This window comes from Anopheles ziemanni, chromosome 3 (assembly GCF_943734765.1).
Source record: "Anopheles ziemanni chromosome 3, idAnoZiCoDA_A2_x.2, whole genome shotgun sequence".
NCBI lineage: Eukaryota > Metazoa > Arthropoda > Insecta > Diptera > Culicidae > Anopheles > Anopheles ziemanni.
Genome location: NC_080706.1, coordinates 16,057,243 through 16,072,519, shown reverse-complemented (window position 1 = coordinate 16,072,519; position 15,277 = coordinate 16,057,243). Strand labels below are relative to the sequence as shown.

General features: G+C 43.6%; 3 protein-coding genes and 2 non-coding genes across 5 annotated transcripts; 2 read left to right on the top strand and 3 right to left on the bottom strand.

Annotated features, from left to right (window-relative positions):
• Window positions 1-5,376: 5,376 nt before the first annotated feature.
• LOC131286183 (large ribosomal subunit protein eL33) lies at window positions 5,377-6,110 on the bottom strand. The gene is made up of 2 exons (XM_058315103.1): window positions 5,579-6,110; window positions 5,377-5,497 (listed from the first exon to the last, which is right to left on the bottom strand). The coding sequence occupies exons 1-2, from the start codon at window positions 6,071-6,073 to the stop codon at window positions 5,474-5,476; spliced, it is 519 nt and encodes a 172-aa protein (XP_058171086.1). The 5' UTR covers window positions 6,074-6,110; the 3' UTR covers window positions 5,377-5,473.
• Window positions 6,111-7,059: 949 nt separating this feature from the next.
• Window positions 7,060-10,193, bottom strand: LOC131286230 (dnaJ homolog subfamily C member 3). Its single transcript, XM_058315158.1, has 3 exons — window positions 9,860-10,193; window positions 9,542-9,652; window positions 7,060-9,050 (listed from the first exon to the last, which is right to left on the bottom strand). The coding sequence occupies exons 1-3, from the start codon at window positions 9,951-9,953 to the stop codon at window positions 7,768-7,770; spliced, it is 1,488 nt and encodes a 495-aa protein (XP_058171141.1). The 5' UTR covers window positions 9,954-10,193; the 3' UTR covers window positions 7,060-7,767.
• Window positions 10,194-10,934: 741 nt separating this feature from the next.
• LOC131288674 (dynein regulatory complex subunit 5) lies at window positions 10,935-12,385 on the bottom strand. The gene is made up of 3 exons (XM_058317832.1): window positions 11,497-12,385; window positions 11,293-11,428; window positions 10,935-11,202 (listed from the first exon to the last, which is right to left on the bottom strand). The coding sequence occupies exons 1-3, from the start codon at window positions 12,383-12,385 to the stop codon at window positions 10,935-10,937; spliced, it is 1,293 nt and encodes a 430-aa protein (XP_058173815.1).
• Window positions 12,386-14,101: 1,716 nt separating this feature from the next.
• Window positions 14,102-14,183, top strand: Trnas-gcu (transfer RNA serine (anticodon GCU)). Its single transcript has one exon. It is a non-coding gene; the product is annotated as a tRNA-Ser (tRNA).
• A 390-nt stretch (window positions 14,184-14,573) lies between these two features.
• Window positions 14,574-14,655, top strand: Trnas-gcu (transfer RNA serine (anticodon GCU)). Its single transcript has one exon. It is a non-coding gene; the product is annotated as a tRNA-Ser (tRNA).
• The last annotated feature ends 622 nt before the right edge of the window (window positions 14,656-15,277 follow it).

The window sequence follows — 15,277 nt, the reverse complement described above, 5'->3', positions numbered from 1 at the left end:
CAGTGGCTGCTAATTCATAAGATAGTAGGGCATTTTCAATAGATTTAATTTTGTTTTCTTTTAAAGGATAGTTAAATCAAATCTGCTAGGAAATCTCTCTGGCTTATTGATTTCTCGATGGATAATATTACCAATAAATGTGGATAAATTAAATAAAACTGTTTCAAAGATTCTTCAATGTTTTGGTGAATTTAAATTTATTTTAATTTGATTGAAGAGCAGATACTGTATAATAACAATGGCTTATTTAAGAGACATTGAATGATAATAACTCAAACAATAAATTTGTTGGATGGTTTTATCTCTTTCGTCAATGTTTTTAGATATTTATTGAAGCAGATAAATTTAATAAATAGGAAAACATGAAACCTAGTTAGTCCGAAAACCGAAACAGTTTGAGAACCTCTGTAAATCCGTAAGAAAGTACGAGAGAGAGAGAAAGAGAGAGAAGTTGGGAAATTTTTAATTTCGCTCTCCCGATTTTTTGGAAAATACAGTGCAGTTCAGTTAGTAGCGGAATGTTATACCACTTTTTTGACTATTTCCATTTGAATTACACAGCTTCCCTACTCTGAATTTAACACAGTTTTAAAGAATATTTACAAGTGAAGTGCGTTTATTTAATTCTTATAATAACCGCAGACTGACAAAAATGACGGGTATGCCCTTATGATTTTCTCAGGCCAGCATATTTATGCAAAACTTTTAATAAGATAGAGATGGAAAATTTCAATGTTATATATTTTACTACTGTTATGCCAATAAATTACCTAATATGAAAAGATTTAATCAGGTGGTTTAACATGCTGTACTCATCGAAAATCACTGTAAATGCACAGAATCAAATTCCACAGGTTGACCTGTGCTTCTCTTTCCCATTTGATTGTGCGTTTTCTCTCTCTCTCGCGCATCTATTTCTTTCCCACTCTCTATCTCTCCCGTCAATTGGGACGCGAGATTTTGGTGTACCGCGAGCACAGCAAGCCGCAGCTCCCCGCGGGCCGCGTGTTGACCTGCGGAGGTGCAGGATCACCGGGACATGCGTCTCCGTTGGAGCAGCTGTGTATAGACATCCATGCTGCAGTTGATCAGCACACATGGCACTCTATAGTGTGCGTAGGAATTCGATTGAACGGCACATCGTTGCGCCCGAGGATGCAGTTTCGGTCGATGCAGCGGAAAACACATCGGCGAACCGAAGGTGCATATGCCACGCTCTTTAACTCGGCTAATTGAGGTGTTGGCATGGTTCTGTATGCGCGTGTGGTGGTGGATCGCAACTTCCAGCACTGAATCAAATACTCAAAACTCTGAATTACATTAGCCAAGTTTCTACCTGAGGTTGCTCAAAGCAAACGTAATCAATGACCATCGTGTAGGAAGCTGAGGAAACGTGCGCCAGGTCGAAAAGGGTCAGCTAAACACCTCAGAACGACAATCGCGTGGCATCCGGAATTCTACGCCGCGCGGCCTTCGCGACACCAGGTCAAATCGCTAATTGCTATCAGTATAAGGTTCCATTGTTCTCCAAAGGGACGCTCTACATGTGATGTTGAGTAAGTTCGAGTAAGTTGAGTTCTCTACAAGCTGTACATCGAATCGTATTAATTTATAATTATACAAATTTTGTGTAATACATACAATAATTACAGAAATTTTGATTTCTTGATATTTTGTATTTCTTGTGGAAATTTCCTTAAGATCCAAGTAGTGTATTTTTCTGTTTTCACCCAAAACACATGTAGGACATGTGCGCAACAAATTTTGCAACAAAGCCATTTTGTATGTTTTACTGATCAAACTGAACAACCTTTCCCGACGATATAATCATAAGATTCAACAGAGTTGCAAACTCTTGTTTTTTCCGGCAACAAACAACATCAAACACACTGTTCAACTGCCGTTTCCTGCAATTTGCTGAACCTTCGCCAATGCCGTACCGGCAAAACGGTTGTTAGTCAAAACATGTTTTTCTTCACTTATCACCTTAACGAATGCCGTAAACAGAGCTTGTTTTTTTGGTGACAAATAATATATCCTTTCCCAACTACTTGAACGGTCAACCACTTGAGCGGCGCCGACCGCAAAATTCCGGTTCGTAACGGATCTCGTGGCCAGCGTAAATACTAGGGGTCGGTGGGTTTTGTTTTGGTTCACGTGCGTAAACGTCTGGCCATTTTTGTCTTTTTTCTTTCGCCCCGTGTTAACAGATAGCTTTAGCTGGTATTATAATGTGCCTGTTGAATTACCCGACGACGATCGCGGAATACGCACGACTAACGGCTGCTCGGTCTCCGATGGATGCTAACTGCACTTAGGCAGAGACATAAATATAATGTTCCAAATTTGTCTGCTTACGCTAATTTTAGAACCACTCGAAAGCGATCCTCGGGAGATCTCCGAAGACGATGCGAGCCGGCCTCGAGTGGCTCTCGGTGTAAACTTTCTCCGCCCAAACTCTCCCTGGAACAAGTGCAACGGATGTGGACAATAAGTCGTTACAGTAGTTGCCCAAAACGGTGCTATTTTTATCCCCTCAAGTGATCACATATGGTTCACTTTTTCTTGGCTCTCGTGTTGCCAACACGGGGGGGAGGAGATTGTTTTACCCCGTGCTGGCAGGGAATTGGAAAATTGTTGATGCATTAGCATAAAATGGTTTATCTTATGATTGCGCTTGTCTTCCTTAGTAGAATCTGTTCGCATGCTGAGTCTGGGGACTTCTACTAGTGTGAATATTTGTAAGGGGATGGACAAGGTCAGGCCGATTTTAGCTAGGGACCGACGGTAATGCTGGCGAAGGATGAAACTGTGAAAAAGGAATTGCAGTGTGAACTATTTGAAAACATTCCATATTTAGAGCAACGTTTTTCATGATTACTAACAATGGATCTCGTGAGGTCGGAACGTGCCATCCGCATCGATTACCACATCACGAATTTGCAACCATTCGTATCCTCCCAGCAACGTCCGGCAAGGTAAGCAAGATCCTCGTCTTCCAACCGTTTTGTCTGCTTTCAACAGAAAACCCTCCCCCACGCAATCCGAGAAAGCTGCCGTGCAGTTAAACTAATTTTTAAACTTTCCACGCTAGCAAATCAAGCAATAAAAGAAGTGTTGCACGTGCCGGCACGTTGTTGGAGGAAAAAGATGCAAGTAGGTACGGCACGTCCGGTTTATGGGAATGGTCCAGCATTCGTCGATCGCACACGATCGTGCAACTCACGTGAGGACTTAATACTTCGGAGATCAGGATTCGCAAGAAGCATTAAAATGGAAAGAGTTACATACGAGTTTGGTATCAGTAGCGCCAGGAGGAGATGACGGGCAATTGGTTCACTTTTCAGTCGTTAATTAAATTAAAACTTTTCGCACGCACCTTCGCCCGGCGATCGTTAGATCCGACGTCTTACAACGTGTTTCGCATGCTTTCTGATCTGACTAATCTTTTACCCGAAACCAACGACAACATGCGAACACAATTCCTAGCAACGGTGAAAATGGCCCGAACCGTTTGGAAGCGTTTGCATGAGTTGGCAGTGTTCACGCGGATCGGTAATTGATATTAGCAAATTGATGAATTTTCAACACATCATGATGGTTTAAGTGGTAGGATAATTAACATGTCATATGGTTCGGTCGGTTTTATGACTTGAAACCGGAGGAGCTTTTTCCTAATATATCACATCAACGACGGTACAACCTTCAATGCACAAAGAGCATGAGTTCTTGCTGTTGTAATTGCATCGGGACAGGTAGGCAAAAAACGGCATTTTTCAATTTTTTTCTCAAAACTAAGGAATTTACAACTTATGTACATTTACATATGGTATTCAAAAATACGAAATAAAATTAAAAGTAATTTTTATAAATGGCACTTTTAACCCATGATTGTTTCCAAAAGTACCACCAAACATCAGTTATCCTAAATAATGCCTGGTTTACTCCAATCGGACATTAAAACATCCTGACCCTTGTTCAAACAACAGAACCATCGATGTTCTGTTTTGTTGCCGGAGGAATGCGCTTGATTGAAATCGGATACGGACACCGACCTGCCAATCGACGGTATCATTTTCCAATTAATTAATTTCCATCAGCGATGGCGTCCCGAGGGGCCCGCCATCCGAGAAGGAAGAACGTAAAGCTTAATCGCGCTGGTCAGCACTCAAGCTGATCGATTCTCGAGGTGGCCAGCGAAAGAGAAAGACTGTCCTCGGGCGAGCAATTGCGTGCAATTAATTCAATATTCATAACCAGAATGATTTTAGAGAACCCATTTCGTTTGCCCTCCGGTGAGGTTCAACGAGGTATCGGTTCCAGCTAACTCGTTGCCCGAACACCAAATTCATTCGGAAGGTTATGCAAGCGATGACCGGACGCTAGGAAGGAGCATGGTTTTCAGTTTTGTTTAGATTTTAGTACTCAAATTAAAGTGATTCTTAATGCATCAGCTTATTCCCCAAAGAGACATGTTTCGCATCAGATGGTAATTTGGTGAAATTTTCTTTCCTTCTAGCTTTGTCCTGTGCCATGTCCTTGAAGGCGCTTGTGCTGTGAAAAAGCTGTCTCATCACCCGTCGTTGTTCCAACGTTGAATTCAATTTCCTAATTAGTTTTTGATGGATTGGCGCGGGCTCTGTCGTGGGCAAAAGAGTGTTCGTGCCACGAGGAGTGAAGCAGGTGCTTTGAAGTAAGGCGTTTTTTTGCCTTCAGTTGGAACGTTGGAAAATTTCTGAGGTGTATTTTAGATTTTAGTGTCCATAAAAAATCATGAGGGTCCGCGACAGCAGAGCGGTAGCGCCGGTTTGAAAATCGGCCCATGAGCGCCGGGGCTCACCACCTCGACGGCGTGGGTTCGAATCCCAACCGAGACCGGACCCTCCCCTGTACGAGAGGACTGACTATCCACGTACAACAGGGAAACAAGTCTCGTAAGCCCTTAACGGGCAGGAATGACCAAGAGGTCGTTACGCCAAGAAGAAGAAAAAATCATGAACATATTTCATATTGTTTGTTCTTGTTTTGACTGCGGATGATTGAGCCCAAATGATGTTGAAACAATTGATATTATCATAATTAAACTGTACTGAAAAGATATTCATACAATTTACCTCATAACGATCGTTTAGAGGTTCTTTCACATTAATTTATCAGTATTGTCATCAATTTGTCGGAGCAGAGAACCATTTCCTAAACCTGGGGTCCTTTTCAAAACTTATACCATACGACGAACGAGTAGATATCAAACGAAACACTTTCCACTCGATACATATAAACCTCGCACTAATAATCAACAGGTTCCAATCACTATGCAAATGTATCGATAGGTTTTTGGACTACGGGAGATTAGAAAAATTCAAGCACACAGCCAAGTTACCAACATAACAGAAGTCCGTTTCTCCTGGAGGAACTCATCTTCGCTCTTTTATTGTTGGATTCCATTATAAATGTACACACGATTTACTTCCATTTAAATACGCGATGGGTAAAGCATCTGAAATAAAATAAGAAAAGGGAAAAAGGCCGAATTGTAATTCCCGCATCGTCGAATGATCTGTATCTGAATTGTACTTACGATACGGACGCGATGGCCCATGGCCTGACCGGGCAGGTTCTTGCGGAATCGGGCACGCACACTGCCACTGTTACCGTGCGAACGGGTAATCTTGCCCCAGATGGCGCGGAGGGTGGACTTCTTCTGTCGTCCGGGAACGTTGATCTTGGACTTGCCACGGTACACATACACGCATCGCTTGCCAATGTAGAACAGGACGTTCTTGCGGTTGCGGCAGCCCTCGATCTTCAGCAGTGCATGGTTTTCGTGCTGGTTACGCAGGCCACGCTTGTAACCGGTGAATGTAGCCTTGGCCCACAGCCGGCCGAAGCTCTTCTTCGGGCGGGGCAGGCTAGGTTTCGGAGTGCGCTGCTCCTTCGCCTTCTTGATACGGGCACGGATCGCTTCCAGATCGTTCTTCTTACTCTTGACAGCGACCGGTGCGGCGGCTGCCTTGCCCTCAGCCTTCTTTGGGGCCTTCTTGGCAGCGGCCGGTTTCTTAGCGGTATCAGCCATTTTAGATTAGGCTAAAATGGAATCGAATGAAAACTTATGTTAGATCTCCGAGCTTGGTACGGATACGGATGTCATGTTAATGGGTATAGTGGTGAACTCCACAAAAACGGACGCATATTTAACATTTGCCATGGCACGATACCGATAACAAAGAAAACAGCACAGGAGATGAACCAATACGGGTAATAACACAATTCCAACCACCCGTGAACAGCAGGACACCGAGGTCGAGTGTCAACAAACGTTAAATTTCCGGTTGTTTCTCGAGTATATCGACGACAGAAATACAGAAATATCTACGCACGGTAACGAGAAGCATACACTCTATCGATTTATCTAGGAATAATGCAAAATGCGTCGGTTTTTGTAGAGTTTTTACGATAATTTTGCACTACCTTTCACAGAATGTGTCCAGCTACAGTACACGATGCCGGAAAAAGAGAGAGGAGGCTTGTCAGTCGCTGTCATCTGACGTTTGTGCTGTTTCCGCTTCTCCTCGCTGGCGTTCCACTTGGTTATACGCTGGGGTTGAATTCTTCCAATCACATGACATGTGGCGGTTGAGCATTGCATGGTAAATTCACAGCAACGTGAAACGAAAATGCGTACATTTAGCTAAAATCCCCAAGTTATTAGTTTAAAAGGAATTTAACAAATGTTGAAAATACTTCCTGAACTTTCTTCATTAGTTTTCTATCCAGCAGAATGGAATATTCCGTGTGTAAAAGGATTTGCATTCCTGCTTTTATAATTCATTCTTGTTTCGTAGATTCCCACAAGAAATAATTGCTTTTTAGAAAATTAGACGGTGGCTAGTCATTCAAAGCACCTATCCCAACAAAACGTTGAGCAAATCTAATTTGAATTTGATTCATTACCAAAATATCAAGTTCTGGGTCATACAAAAATGAATCAGTCATCAGGTTTACATAAACATAAATTAGCTTTAACGAAACATTGCTTTGTTACTAATATCACTAATGTTTTATTGTATTATTTTTTAGGTTTAATTGGTGATAGAAGCAATATTATTATTTACAAATGTATGTTAACAAGCTATTTATTCCGCAGTCGTTTTATCATCATCAAACATTTTCAGTCACTCGACGGAACAGATTTGCGGGTGGACCGACGCATTTACATTCCTTTGGGGAAATCAACTGATTTAAAATACTTCTTCAAACCGTTATAAGGACTCGCCCCTCATGATATCGATTCCCGAAATGTCGTGCGAACTAAAAGGTATGATCCCTGCAATCTCTAACGTCTTTAATTTTGTAACACACGAACCGAATGCTCGTTTCAACTTTTCAGTAGACCCTGTATTGGTAAAAGATCATTGCTACGGTTCATTTCATGATCGCGGAAAATTCTGCTTGTTGAACATCAAAACATAAACGGATGCAGAGTACATCCTCCGATCAGGAATAAATTAAAGCTGGCACACTATTAAACGATCACCATCCTCCAGAGTTTCATCGACATTTCTTCTCTTCGATTCTTAAAGTTTGCTTCTGGTTTGTAATTTCCTGTCACACAGCGAAGAAAAACACACTATCCTGAGCAGGCAGCATCTCTTATTGCGCGTGTTTTGTTTTACCTTTGGCAGGTGCCGCAATCTGCAAAGCAACGCCGCTTCATAAATTTAGAAAGGAACGAAGGCTAGGGGATGTTTTTCACGTACACATTCCCTCCTACGTGAAGTGGAATTTGAACTGGAACGGGGACCCGTGCTGGAAGTGATGGAATGGATTGCCTCCACCGAATCCGTTGCGGCCCGCCTCCGGATCGAGCGGATCCTGCCCGGCATCGAACTGCCTTCGCTTCTCCGGATCGGTCAGCACTTCTTTAGCCGCGGCCACATCGATGAACTTCTTCTCGGCCATCTTCTTCTCGTCGCCCTGGAAGTTATCGGGGTGCCACTTTTGTGCCGCCTTTCGGTACGCCTTCACTATCTCCTGCTTCGTGGCGGACCGTTTCACGCCCAGGATTTTGTAGTAGTCCCTTCGTTCCGCTTGTTTCTGTACCCTCTGGGCATGCTCGATGCCATCCTTTGCCCGCTGAAGGTTGTCGTTGATGTCAAGTGCCTCGCGGTATTGTGCGATGGCTTCATCGTACATCTCGGCACCGACAAGAGCCTCCGCCCGATCACACATCACCTCCGGGTCGGCGTAAATATCGAGTGCTTCCCGGCATCGGCTCACAGATGACGTGAATTGTTCGTCTTTCAGCAGGCAACTGCATAGCAGCTGCTTGCCGTTGTACACAATCATAGGGACATCCGGTTCCAATTTGATCAGTTTTTCGCCGGAAGCAATACAATCCGCATACCGCTGCTCCTCTCGTGCCGTCTGTGCATCGACGTACACCTTGTCCACTTTCTTGATCTTTTTGTAGAACGGGAAACAGTCTTTGTGTTCCGGATCTAGCTTCAGACACTCGCGAATCTCCTTCAGAGCTGCACCGGAATCACCGATGTCGTAAAGAATGCGCGACAGCTGGTAGTACCCGTCGGTACTATCGTGAGATAATCGGTTCACCGAGCGGAAATCACTGACCGCGGCCATACGATCCCCGAGCCGGAGGTACATCTGGGCACGAGCCTCCCGGATTTCCACTGCCCAGGGGCACACCTCCAGCAGTTGGGTTAGGAGCGCGACGGCCGTATTAAAGTCACCCCGTTCCATCAGGTCTACGCACAACACCCACTGATCGCGGGCCGGGCCGATCCGGCTGAAATGGACGTTTACCTCCGGGTTGTGCGGATCGTTGCGCAGCACGACCATCATGTCCATTTCAGCGTTCTCAAAATCGCCCATCTTCAGGTACACGGAACCACGCTGCGCCCGGGCGGCCATAAAATCTGGCTTCAGCTCGAGCACGCGCGAAAAATCATTGATGGCGAATTTGGCTTTTCCGAGGGCGAAATATACCGTACCACGTTTGAAGTACGTCAGGTAATTGTCCGGGTCGCCTTCTGCAAGTGTTTTTTTCGTGAGGAAAGAAAGAAAAGAAAAAATATTTAAATAAACAATCAAATGAGGAGGGTCTTATCTCTTATCAAATCTACCGATGAAAAAAGAGCAAGTGTCAAGAAGAGACATACGAAAAGACACGTCACTCGAAACAGACAAAGTAAACATGAAAGTAAAAAATTTACGTGTCGTTTCGCTATTGGGATTACATCAAGAAGAACCATGTTTTGATTGATAAGAATTAAAAGATTGTCAACTTAGACATTCACTTGCTACAACGGGGCAGACGAATGATTGTACAATTGTACAAAACTAAACATTCCAATGGAGTCTACGGAATGGATGTTCAAGACAAAGTTTTGCAACTTTCTTCTATCAACAAAGAGAACGTGGTTAAAGAGGAAACAACTTTTGTTTAACAAGCGAAGTTTTTGTCGCGCATGGTTCCAACACTGCCGTGATGATTTACATTGTGTACACACTTTAAACTTACCAACTGCTGCATGGTAGTGAGTTAATGCATCCGAGAGCTGACCTCGCGCAAGGAAATCCCTTCCAATTTCCAGATGCCGATCGATTTCGGCTTGTGAGGCAGTTTCAGCACCTATCGGAAAAGCGGGAATTTCAACAATTATGTGCCGGCTGGTAACGAAAAACTGTAGCGATCAATCGTTCGATCGCATTGTTGACAAGGAGAAGCTAACAACAAACGGTACACGTCAGTGCCTACATTGCGTGGAACGGTATCTTGAAGAAAACCGTACGCTGCGTGGGAACGTCTAAGAAACGGAACCACACTTCCTTCACTTACCTTCGAAGAACAGTTCTATTAATAGGAAGAGCAGCACTGTGCCCAATCTGCGACTATCGGCCAGCTGTGACATGTCGTGAATATTCAACAACATTTTGAACCCGTTTTTGTTCCTTTTCGTGTGTAAATATGCCTCCTTCCTGCTGCCACGGGCGATTCCTCCTGCGCCACGATTGTTTTCGTACTTTACCGGAGCACTGTTTGATCGAAATGAAAACACTCGAGCCTTCAAGAATTACGATTTCTTGTCCCTAAGATAATCGCATCACTGGCGTAATATTTATCTCACAGCCTTCCGCTTTGCAACTGGCATGCGACGGACAGAACTCCGCGAACTGTATCCGAAATCCTCCGTCGGTGCAGATTTTCATTCGACAACTGACGTGTTTTTGGATCACTCGGCTTCGAGCGATTTTGACAAGTCGCTTGACAGCACGGATGTTGTGGTCGACGCTGATTGGACGAAGTAAATTGCAGTCTAGTGTTGGCAAAATAGGGATTCGGAAGATTTGAAGATTCAATCCCATCAAAATTCTAACGGATTGAACACCCATTTGTCGAATTCTAATGATTTGAATACCATTTAACAGATTTTAAAAATTTGATTCCATTTGGATTCAAGTCAGATTTGATTCATTTGGGATTCGAATCAACATTGATTTGTTTGGGTTTCGAATCCTGTTATTGGTTTAAGATTTGATTGGATCCGAATCTATTAGATTTGATTTACCCACCACTAGTTAAAAGGACTGAAATGCTGCAAGGGCACAATATTCAAAATTCCTGTTTGTGCGTTTTCCATACTGTCAGTTTGAAAAAATCGTTTATATAATTAAGAATAATAAATTATAATGAAAAAAAGATTTTATCTTGAATATTTATTTTAAACCTAAAGATCAGCAATGCTTCACGCCTCTTCTGCAATATTTCATTATTTATTAAATACTTTGAACTCACAAAACCACACTTAAATACACAAATATTTATACAAGAACCCGTATCAAACACGCAGTCCCATGCAAGCGATAAATAACACTGTCCAAATGCGTGTCGCATGTCCTGTTTCTTGATGACCTTACCACTTGTGTAAACTGTGTGGATCACGATTTTCCAATATAACTTCGTCGATGATCGCGCGCACGTCGTACGAAATGTTCGTGTTGCGCAAATCGAACTGCTGGAGGGTGTTATTTTCGTAGACACGCTGCAGCAATCGTTCGCCCATGGCCGGCCCGAGATGATTGGAGGATATGTCCAAGCGTTTGATGGTGTAGTTGAATCGTATCAGCATCAGCAGATATTCCTCGATCTGCTCGTCGATCGAGCAGCAGCTAAGATTGAGACTAGATGGAAGGGAACGAAAATAGATATGCAAACGATTTCATCAATCATCGCGCCAAGTTGCGTGTGGTACGAAGCACTGGGCAACTCACTCCTTAAGTGGCATTTGGAACACGCTGGTCATTACAAAGACGGCCCCCTCGGTGAGGATAGGATTAAGCCTCAAATCCAAACGCTCAATTTTACGATGCCGCAAGCGCCACGTCAACTCCTGTACACTCTCCGGAGCTAACGTGGAATAAGACATTGAAATGTATAAAATACCCCGCAGCTGTTGGCACCATGCCATTACTTACACAGGAAGTTGTTGGTCAAAATGACCTCCCGTACGTTGGGGAAAGATTTCGGGGTGATCGGCTCACAGAACGCTCGCAGGCCAATATCTCCGCAACGGCAGTGAGGGAACGCGATCGTGCGCAGATTCGGGCAACCCTTGTTGAGGGCGATACTGATGCGCTTCATCATAGTTGGCTCGAGTTTGCTGCTGTGCAGCCGGAACTCGGTCAGCTCGGTGCACCGTTCGAGGCCCTGCGTCATAAGCTTCACGTCCATCTCCGTGATGGTCGCACAGCCGAGGAAAAAGTTATGCCCAACGTCCTTTACATCGTACGTCAGACTGATCCGCTGCAGTCGCCTTAGATTTGCCAGAATCGCATCCAGCGGCACATGATCACTGTTGTCGGACAGTGAAGGCTGCAGGCGCTCGACACGTAGTTCCCGCACGAAAGGTGAACACAAGTCAACGATCTTTTTAACGCTCTCCTGATCGTAGTCGGTCGGCTTCAGGTGCTCCACCATCTCCGACAGATGCTGCTCGAGATAGATCCGGATCCAGGGCTTCGTTCCAACCTCTATCGGTGCAAAGTTACGCCACCGGTTATGGAAGGCCCGCATCCAGAACGCATCACTACGTACACGTGCACAGAGGTTCTCCAGCGGGAAGTGGAGATCGAGTAGATCAAGCAGATACTGACGATCCTCGCACAGTGGCAACTCACGAAAGTACGGCACGGTCATCCAGTTGTCGGCAATCGCCTTCAGACACAGGATCTTCAACGGTTCCGGCACGTTCAGGTCCCAGTCGAGATTAATGGCGTCCAGCTGGCGACTCTTGTCGCGGTTCAGATGCCGAGCGCACATGTACGCCCGGTAGGTGTTCAGATCGAGTGTGTTTGGATATTTCATCTTGTTCTTTGCAAAGAAAATATCACCGATCCAGCTTTCGTAGCTCACTGTTTCTGGCGTAAGGCGTGTCTTCGCTTCAAAACGTTCCACCACACTGAGGTTCCCCGATGAGGGAATTCGTGGACACCACACAACAGCGCCGCAAGGCAACACAGTTTGGTCGATATATCGCGTCTAACCAATTTTCGCGAGGAGGGTTGCTTTGGCCCAAAAAACAAAACCTCCCGTATGCACGCCACCCACTTGTTGAGCGCCCAGATGAAGCGCTTTCCCGAGGGACGACCGGTTCGGCCGATACTGTAGCAACAACTACCGCCACCAACAGTTTAATGTGCTGTGATTTGTGCCCCCACACTACACGACGGGGAATGGGAAATTCGCCACGGACGCGCGCGCGTATGTTTTGGTAACAATTTTCCGGCTCGTGGAAAGCGCGCGCTAGCTTTATAAATGTGGGGGGATTTTTTTCCCCCCCATAACAACGCCACCGAAATGACCACAGACACACGCGCCAGACAGACACGGCAGACGGACTAACGCCAGCTGCACTAAGAAATGGGTTGCGATCTTGTTGAATTGGGATGGGTTTTCCCGTTTCCTGTCGAGGTTAGTTTGTTCACGGATCAGAGAAAGTGCCTACGAACACTTGAGTATGCTTGTTGGGAAAAAGGATAATAATAATTAAAATTAATTTGTTAAATTAATATAAGGTGAGGCACCATACATCCACAAAGCGAAAAACATTAATCACTCGTGGTCTACTCAACAAATTTACGACTAATTTTAAAATTTTAGTTCTTGAACTCATAATTGAGCGTAAAACCTGTCTTTCGCTGGCACATTTGGATCCACTTTCCCCTACCAATTAGTAAGTAGGATTTAGTTGTGGCCAAAGTTTTGATAAATTGTGCATATCAATTCTTCGACCGCTCAAACCAGCTTAAAACACGATTTCGCGTGCACTTTGCTAAAATTAAGTCCTCCTGCAGCACATGGTGTGTTTATGTGCGTTTTCCTTGTCGCCGGGCGTCATTGCAGTGGAAATCCTCTAGAAAATTATGACGTTCTCACATTCGTCCAACGGACAGGCAGCAAATGCCAAAAAGAACCACACCAAGTCCCTTTGTGCTGAACCGGATGGCCACCGAGAAAAACATCTGTGTTTTTATTGGCCTCGGAAGTAAAGCCGTGTCGGTGGCCAGTAGTAAACCGCGTATACCCCCATTTAACAGATTCCGACGCGGGGCGACGAATGACGATGGTTTAACCACGTAGAGGGGCATGTTGTGGGGGAGGCATATGTCATATGTGCCCTCGGTTCGGGAAAGGGCGAAAGTCAATCGTCGAGATGGTTAAAGATGACAGGAGAAGAAGAAAAAAAATATTTATTTATTTTTCTGTTTATTTTCTCGGCTTTTTCCGTTCAAGGTTACAACGGGAAAACGTTTACATATGATGTAGTCCGATTTTAATCACGTGAAATATGTGATCATTACCCCGTGTCGTTATAATGCTGCGTTTTTAATGAATGTTTTTTGTTTTACCAATTGAAGCGATTTAAAAAAACTGATTTGTTATATTTTATTTCCATTCAAAAAGGTTTCGTTTGCTCTTGACTGCTGAATCTTGACATTGAAGATTTTCTGTTTCAAGTTGAACTATCAGCATATTTGCCTGTTCAGAATTTATTGAGCATTTGGCTGACCTTCACAGCAAGACGAGGTGGCCGAGAGGTTAAGGCGTTGGACTGCTAATCCAATGTGCTCTGCACGCGTGGGTTCGAATCCCATCCTCGTCGGGAAAAAGTTTATTTTGCCGCCAGATGGCTAAACAGTGTTTTAGGCTATTTTTAGCGATGCGTCACATTTTATGTCAATTTATCACAAAACAACAACTTTGCGGTAGCATAAGTTAATCACACAGTATTATTTCATTCTTTTTCACAGTACAGTATGTGGATGTCTTAATTGTTGGTTTTTTCATTAGGTTCATCAGGTGTTAAGTGTTAATTATGTTGTGTCCTTTCGCTCTTAAAGAAAACAACTCAAATGGTTTATTTAACATTCAACAACAGCTTGTTTATTACCTAAACCTATTTTACCCTATTTAATGGGTAAAACTCCGTTTCCTCATAAACGAATTCACCACCACCAATTCTTATAACACACCGAGCACGCCCCGCCATCGTGACGAGGTGGCCGAGAGGTTAAGGCGTTGGACTGCTAATCCAATGTGCTCTGCACGCGTGGGTTCGAATCCCATCCTCGTCGAAAATTATTTTTACTTTTTTAAATTAATAGTATTGAATTAAATAAGCTTTTTAAATAAAAAATATTTTTAATCAATAATAACTTAGAAATATTTTTTCAAACAAGTTTAAGCACGAACATGGGGTAATTCGGATGGAGTAGAAATCGACGTAATCTAGCAAAAGTAAAGTAACATTGGAGACTTCGTGGTATAATCACATATTTTAATATATGTATATATATATTTATTTCTTGTTATATAATATTTTTGGTATTTATATTCATATATTCATTCTCTCTTTCTCTGTTTTGTTTGCTCCTTGTTTCGAATGAATGTCTTCTTTCTACATACGACGCTATGTGTTTTTTTGTTTGTTTCTTGAGATTTTTGTGTGTGCTTTTGCTTCTTTGAAAACTTGTCCCAACACTGCTGCTGCTGCTCGCCCTTTTTCACAATGTCTTACACAACAGCTATTTACTGGTTTGGTATCGGTTGCTCATGCAGCACGGTGTTCGGTGATAAGGTATTTTTCTTCTGTTTGTATTATTTTGTTTGTTTCAGTTAGCCTTTTTACTCCATAAAAGTGGGGTTATCTCTTCAGCAGGCTACGTTTTCCATTTGTTGTGTGGTTTCCTAACATAT

What these genes read in the sequence shown, in the direction of transcription:
- LOC131286230 (XM_058315158.1), bottom strand. Translation starts at nt 9,953, where the DNA reads ATGTTGTTGAATATTCACGACATGTCACAGCTGGCCGATAGTCGCAGA. An exon ending in AATAGAACTGTTCTTCGAAG is followed by an intron (nt 9,653 to 9,859) that starts GTAAGTGAAGGA and finishes CTTTTCCGATAG; the next exon opens with GTGCTGAAACTGCCTCACAA. An exon ending in TCACTACCATGCAGCAGTTG is followed by an intron (nt 9,051 to 9,541) that starts GTAAGTTTAAAG and finishes AAACACTTGCAG; the next exon opens with AAGGCGACCCGGACAATTAC.
- LOC131288674 (XM_058317832.1), bottom strand. Translation starts at nt 12,385, where the DNA reads ATGAAATATCCAAACACACTCGATCTGAACACCTACCGGGCGTACATG. An exon ending in TTTGACCAACAACTTCCTGT is followed by an intron (nt 11,429 to 11,496) that starts GTAAGTAATGGC and finishes ATTCCACGTTAG; the next exon opens with CTCCGGAGAGTGTACAGGAG. An exon ending in TTCCAAATGCCACTTAAGGA is followed by an intron (nt 11,203 to 11,292) that starts GTGAGTTGCCCA and finishes CCTTCCATCTAG; the next exon opens with TCTCAATCTTAGCTGCTGCT.
- LOC131286183 (XM_058315103.1), bottom strand. Translation starts at nt 6,073, where the DNA reads ATGGCTGATACCGCTAAGAAACCGGCCGCTGCCAAGAAGGCCCCAAAG. An exon ending in TGGGCCATCGCGTCCGTATC is followed by an intron (nt 5,498 to 5,578) that starts GTAAGTACAATT and finishes ATTTTATTTCAG; the next exon opens with ATGCTTTACCCATCGCGTAT.